General features: G+C 43.4%; 1 protein-coding gene across 1 annotated transcript; it reads left to right on the forward strand.

The window, feature by feature from the left end:
* The first annotated feature begins 517 nt into the window (after positions 1 to 517).
* LOC136453700 (DNA repair protein recA homolog 3, mitochondrial-like) lies at positions 518 to 4,842 on the forward strand. The gene is made up of 8 exons (XM_066454257.1): positions 518 to 826; positions 1,435 to 1,492; positions 1,676 to 1,890; positions 2,050 to 2,137; positions 2,844 to 3,016; positions 3,124 to 3,270; positions 3,662 to 3,793; positions 4,125 to 4,842. Exons 1-8 carry the CDS (start codon positions 749 to 751, stop codon positions 4,515 to 4,517), a joined length of 1,284 nt encoding a protein of 427 aa, XP_066310354.1. The 5' UTR covers positions 518 to 748; the 3' UTR covers positions 4,518 to 4,842.
* The last annotated feature ends 2,109 nt before the right edge of the window (positions 4,843 to 6,951 follow it).

The following is a 6,951-nucleotide window of genomic DNA, read 5'->3' on the forward strand; positions in this document are numbered from 1 at the left end:
GAGCGGGGATGGAGGAGAGGGAGTAATGGGAGAGAGGGCCGATCCGTTTTGTTGTTCGATCCGTTTTGATGAAGAAAACAACAAGCAGGGGTAGAAGTGGAAGGATGCGTCTTCTTTTTTTTTCCACGAATTAAAACTACCCAAAATGTATTTCAGCGGGTTACACCAGTCTCATAATGATAAATGAGCGAAACCACTTTACGAGATGGTAAAAGTGCGAAACCAGTTTTTGATTATGGGTGAAATACCAAAGTCTCAACTCTGAAGATAGAAACTGAAACCGGGAAAGGGATAGACGAAGATGCCAGATGGGCCACGCTCCTCGTTAACTTTTTTTTGATAAGCCCAATTCGTTAACTGATGGGCCATGAGAGGCTTCTGCGCGAGCCCATCTGGCGATAAGATACTACCTCCACAGTTTACGTCGACCCACTTGCACTCAACAGCATAAGGAAACCCCGTGGACGGTGGACCACATCCACAGACAAGGTCATCAGTTATTCTCTAACTCTGACAAGCAGGCTCCACACATTTTCGAGTCCACGGGCGGTCCATCGGAGTGTACGGCAAGCGCCGGCCCGCGGGGCGCTCTTCCCGACACCCGGAGAGGCGGAGACCGGACTCAAAAGGGGGCGAGGCGGAGCGCAGCCAAAACCCCGAGCCCAGCAAAACCCCTAAACCCTAGCCCCCATCCCCCACCTCCGGGCTTCTCCGCGCGGCTTCCAACGGTTGGAGGCAAGCCGCCGCCATGGCGACCCTCCTCAGGCGCGCGTCGCTGCGGCGCGTCATCGCCGCCGCCGCCTCCGCCTCTTCTTCTCACCCTGAGGTCCAACCCTCGCTCTCTCCTCTGTATTTAAGCTTTTTTGTGGTTTGGGTAGGCTGGGTTGGTGAGTGGCGATTCTCGGTCGAATGCTCGATGCGTTTAGTTGGGTTTTCTACTGTGCTGATTGAGAGTGAACCCTAGTTTGGTCACAGGAGTTTGATCGTCTGTATGCGGAATCGCGTCCTTTGGGGCTAATTCCTCTCGATTTCAGTCTCAATTCGCGACTGGGTAAACCCTTTAGTTCCGTGTCAACATGTTTTATCCCATAATTAATTTACAGGTTTATCTCTTGCTTACTACTACCTGCTTTTATCGAGCGCCGCCCAAATATCACTTTTCTGTCAGAAATGTTATTTGATCTTACTGTGTGGTAGATTTGTTTTCCTATTGTGTGACCACAATACAAAATCATAAGCACTCCCCATTGCTATTAACATTTTTTAGTTCAACAGCATTCTTAAAGCACTATAATGGCTCAATAATTTTTTGTAGTATGTACAGCAGCACAAGATTAAAAAATAGTAATGGCACTGGGGAATGTGATACATGCACTAGATTTTTTTTTTTTAAATGTGACTCCTGTTTTTTCTGATACTTTAATATTTGTGCAGAGCTGTAAGCAAGGGATCTGTGGCTCCACGTTTCATTACCGAGAGTTCGCATCAAAAGGTTATAGACAAATTCTGTTATACTTTTTGCACGTTGCTTGTTGTTTTGAACTCTTGATCTCTTATTGTTACCTGCATTGTGACATGATTATACTACTAGTACAGGATTTCTTCCTTTGCTTCTGTTATACTCCTTTGTCACTGCCCATTGGATCAGTTACTGATTCTTCTCTTGCCTATATAGCCAAAAAGAAGAAGTCAAGTGGAACTGACTCTGGTGAGGAGAATATGTCAAAGAAAGACTTGGCTTTACACCAGGCTATCGATCAAATAACGTCTGCATTTGGGAAGGGGGCGATAATGTGGCTTGGGCGTTCACAAGGCCATAGAGATGTACCTGTCGTGTCTACTGGATCTTTTGCTTTGGATATGGCTCTAGGAACTGGTGGTCTTCCAAAGGTAAGCATTTGCATATTAATGATTTAAGTAGATCTTTTTTTTGTTGACCATTACATGATATTATTTTCAAATTGTAAAATTTGATTAGTCTAGTTTATGATGTTGTAAGTTGATGTATTTTATTTTGTATAAAAGTTTCATGCTAGATATCTTTTATAGGGGCGTGTCATAGAGGTCTATGGTCCAGAGGCTTCAGGCAAGACAACGCTTGCTCTACATGTCATTGCAGAAGCACAAAAGAATGGGGGTAAACTCTGAACTTTCAATGATTTCCGTAGCATGGGAAAAAATAGAGGAAAGTAGCTTGACAATTAGGATAACCAAAGTTTGGGATTTTATAGGATGCACCTGATCTGGTGAATTATCCGCTCAGCTGCTTTCTTTTTTGTGTGTAACATTCACCAGAGGGGGGCTATCCTATGGAAACTGCTCCTTTGCCCGCCCCCCTGATCCAGAAAGGGAGACCCAACCTTGACATCTTTTAAGGCAGTTTGTACATGCATCATGATTTCAAAATCAGAATTATGTAACAACTTTATCTGTTCTTTTTAAGCAAGTCATGAATATATTTTGAAAAAAGGTAGTTTTCCAGTTTGATTCTCAAATGCTGATTTTCCTTTTTAAAATTTTGCTGGCCTGCCTACTTAACAAAGCTTTTTGAATAATTGGTTGAAAGTTGCAATACCTGAAGTTAAAAGAAAAGCTGTCCTTACCTTTTATTTAAAATATGAATAAAATATGTAAAGACGTCAGCCGTGGATGTTAGTTTTCACTAGTTTAAAGTTTGAACTTCCTTTGTCTACAGTCTACTAAGCCTTATAATTTTTCGCTGCCATGCCTTATCATTTGACTAGTTTGAATCTTAATTTCAATTATGCCAGAATTATGCTTTAGTTACTCTCTTGTAATTCTATAAGAACATCTTAATGACTTTTTTTCTTTCTGTTTTCTAGGTTACTGTGCCTTTGTAGATGCAGAGCATGCTTTGGATCCAGCTCTCGCGGAGAAAATTGGTGTTGACACTAACAATTTGCTTCTTTCTCAGCCAGACTGTGCTGAGCAGGCACTCAGTCTTGTGGACACACTGATTCGAAGTGGATCTGTTGATGTTGTTGTAGTAGACAGTGTAAGACCTCATCTTGAGCGGAGTTGCTCTCTATTTGTATTTGTGCAATATTGCCGTTTCTTATGAGATTAGATGCACAGTTCATATTATCTCATTCTACTATGCAGGTAGCTGCGCTTGTTCCAAAGACTGAGCTCGATGGTGAGATGGGTGATGCACATGTTGCTCTTCAGGCTAGGTTGATGAGCCAAGCTCTTCGCAAGCTTAGCCACTCCCTTTCACTTTCGCAGACAATTTTGTTATTTATTAATCAGGTATTAATCATACATAATTTTCTCGGTGTTAGTTCAAGTAATTTATTTATAATTTATTCCATTATGTATCTTATTGAGGCGAAGCTTCACATATGTCAGAAGATTGTTGCCATATTGAACTTTAATTAAGGCTATAAATATAGTTGTATTTTTTTTTTACCTTCAAGTTCTGGAATTACATGTTGCTTAAGCAAAAAAGGAATGCCACTGTAAATTAGGAAACATTAGCATACAATTCTATCTTTTGAAGGGATATACCTGGTTCTTCCTGTGCAATCTTACCGATTTTTGCATGCAATTGATATTTGTTTTTTATGCAGTTATATCCTTATTTTTCCTTAAAATGGCCTGTATTTTTGCTGCTAACTTAGTCTCTTTGTCTCCATTGTAGATCAGGGCCAAGGTAGCCACATTTGGATTTGGAGGACCAACTGAGGTCACTTCTGGTGGCAATGCCTTGAAGTTTTATGCTTCTGTTCGCTTGAACATCAGGCGTATTGGTTTGGTAAAGAAAGGCGAAGAGGTAATTAACTAAATCATTTATTTAGCATTTACCCGATTTAGTTTAGTATCCAGTACTTTAATGTTTGAAATTCAGTATGTTCACAGCATGACTTTGATTTAGCATATACATGTCTGCATGAGGCCTATTTAACTGAGCCACTACTAGACACATGGAATAGGCAATTTATAGGCATCTACATGTGCTGTCACTCTACAAGCATAAATTATTAGTGAATTAAAATAACTGACTCTACATATGCCATATGGGCTTTGCAGTAGTGAGATTTGGTGCTCCCTGAAACAGTATTCACTTTGTGTAGCTTTTGAATGATGATGTCTTCCATTTGCAGACAATAGGTAGTCAGATTGCTGTGAAGATTGTAAAAAACAAGCATGCCCCACCCTTCAAGACTGCACAGTTTGAGCTTGAGTTTGGAAAGGGGATATGCCGCAGTTCTGAGCTTTTTGAACTCGGATTGAAGCACAAGCTTATAAAAAAGACTGGTGGTGCATATTATAGTTTCAATGATATGGCTTTCAATGGTAAAAATAATCTTAAATCTTACCTTGATGAAAACAAGAGTGTTGCAAATGATCTGGAGATGGAACTAAGGAGATTGATGGGAACTGAAGCACCTAAAGAGCAGGAGGCAGAGGATAGTTCGACGAGTGATTTGCCTGAAGAGATTGTCACACCTGAAATATCGTCAGAAGAGGATCTGGGAGCCGTAAACGAAGGTTAACCAGTGATCTGATGTGCTGGCAAGTGGGAACAGAATTTCTGGAGCAGTTGTTCCCGTAAAACAATATTTTGGGTCCTGAAGTCACCACCGTTTGGATCGACATGACCTGTGGTGTTCTGGTGATTTCACTGTAACAGACTTCAGTTCTTACTGTGCTTATACAGTAGTATAGCATGAAGAGAAATCGCATTGTGTGAAATCATGCTGATTGCTGAGTGGTGGAAGTCGAAGTAAGCCGGGTAAGGGTGAGGCATTGTGGTCTGTGGCTATTTGAACTTAGTAAGCGACGGTAAAATGTAGTGGCGTGGTCGTGTACTCGTGTATATATGATGTGCACATTTTGAGCTCGTGGTGTCACGTCGAAGTCAATTTCAAAAGCATTCTTTATTGAGTGCTGCTAGAATTACATTGAGCTCCCTCCACTTACGGTACTTGCCTGGTTTTTGCTTGGAGTAGCTAGTTTTGGGTAATGGATGGTGCCTGTTGCTGGAAGATACTCATAGTACAATGTAACTGGGGCTTTTCCGATCTGGGCTGATCCGTGTTTGCCACTTTTCTCATTTGGGCTGATCAGGCCCATTGACAGGTCCTTTCCTGTAGTGTCCATTGCTCCCCTTATCTGTGTCCCTTTACAGGCATATTTTCTTGGAGGAATGGTAGCCATAGCCTGTTCATCAACCAACAAAATGTCATCCTTTTCCCTTTTTCACCATGAAAGTGGCTCCCTTTTCAGGTGCCAGTTGATGCAGGAAATGATTTCTTGCTGGCAGTACTTTTTGTTCCTTGTGGCGTAAAAAGGCTTGATCAGGTAGTACGACTACTAACTCACCCTTGCCTTTATCATTTTATCCAATCCAAGGTTGCTTCAGGCGATGGTTATTATAATAAATCTCTTGGCGAGGTACAGTAGTTATCTGCTAGGAGTGTACGCCTTAGCAGGTGGACAGCAATAATTTATGGGACGGGAGTGTCCTTTGTTAAGGTGAGTGACAATGCTCTCTGCTGAGCGCCATGTGCATTATCGTTGAGACTGTCAAGCTAGATAAATGCTCTCTTGGGCCTCATCTTAACGAATTCAAGAGGCAACTAATAGTTATTTGACCTATCCATGTGCTAGCATAGAAGTTCAATTTCTTTTCGTTATTAGTATCACTGTGCCAATCACCTTTAGGCGCCGTTCGGTTTACCTAGAAAACGACATTATTCAGCTTGTTTTTTTCAGCCGGAACGGTGTTTTTCTTTCACAAGAATTCAGTCCGAACAGTGTTTTCAGCCAGTTTTCAGCCACAATTCAGCAAGTCGAACGGGGCCTGAGGTACACTCGGTAAACTACCTGCACGGCGAGTATTAAGTCCATGCCTATACAGAAACACACAGCCAACAACCAGGTTTGTGGGGGGCTTTACTGCCATCTGAAGCACCCTGGCGTGGTGTTGTCCGCTCTCCAATCCACCGCGATGCTGCACACGGACACGGCAAGTACAACGCCTCGTCGTGATTCATGAACTGGCATTGCCGTCGGCGTCGCCCCTGCATCTGCATGGTGCCATCCCCATCCCCATCCACATGGCCCTTGTGCTCCGTAGCCCGGCCGCCCCCCCGGGACCCGTCCTCCCTGCCCGCACGAAACAACAACGCACGCATGCAACGCCGGGAGGCGCGGTGGCTGCTGTGGCATGTGGTGCAGTACTCCGTACGTCCGATCTGGTGCCGGTGCCATCCAACGCGCGCGGCGGCACTGTACATCATGTCCTCCTCGTAGCTGCAGGCAGGCAGCAGCCGCTGTCCGTGGCGCCACATGCGCTGCACCTGGAGCCGCCCGTCCCCGTCGCCCTCGCATTAACAAGTGCCCCAACGCCGCGGTCGACGCCCCTGCGATGCCGGGGACACCGTCATGTGCAGCTCACAAGCTCCAAACCCCAGCCTGTAGGGTAGTGGTCGGCCTGAGGTCTCTTGTTACATAGGAGTACCGAGCCAGAGGGAACGAACCATGTACGATGATGAGTTGGTGACGCCAGCACGCTTCGTTACGGGTGCATTTTTCGTCGCTTCCAAGTTCTCCTTTCCATCTTTTGCATATGCCAAGGCCAAGCTTGTGCTAGAAACAACGTAAGTAACGGTGGTGTTTGTTCCACTTCCTAAATTTTAGTCGTTGTGTTTATCGGATGTTGGACCCATGTATAAAGTATTAAATATAGACTATTTACAAAACTAAATACACAGATTAAGACTGTTTTGCGAGACGAATTTTTAAGCCTAATTAGCTCACGATTTGACAATGTGGTGCTACAGTAAACATATGCTAATGATGGATTAAGTAGGCTTAATAAATTCGTCTCACAAATTACTGACGGATTTGGTAATTTATTTTTTATTAGTATCTAAACACCTCATATGACACCTTTTAAACTTTAGTCACTCAACCGAACACCCT

This window comes from Miscanthus floridulus, chromosome 5, assembly GCF_019320115.1.
Source record: "Miscanthus floridulus cultivar M001 chromosome 5, ASM1932011v1, whole genome shotgun sequence".
NCBI classification, from domain to species: domain Eukaryota; kingdom Viridiplantae; phylum Streptophyta; class Magnoliopsida; order Poales; family Poaceae; genus Miscanthus; species Miscanthus floridulus.

Coding starts and splice junctions, on each gene's coding strand:
- LOC136453700 (XM_066454257.1), top strand. CDS start 749: ATGGCGACCCTCCTCAGGCGCGCGTCGCTGCGGCGCGTCATCGCCGCC. Junction 3,017..3,123: donor ATGTTGTTGTAGTAGACAGT/GTAAGACCTCAT, acceptor TCTACTATGCAG/GTAGCTGCGCTTGTTCCAAA. Junction 3,271..3,661: donor TTTTGTTATTTATTAATCAG/GTATTAATCATA, acceptor TCTCCATTGTAG/ATCAGGGCCAAGGTAGCCAC.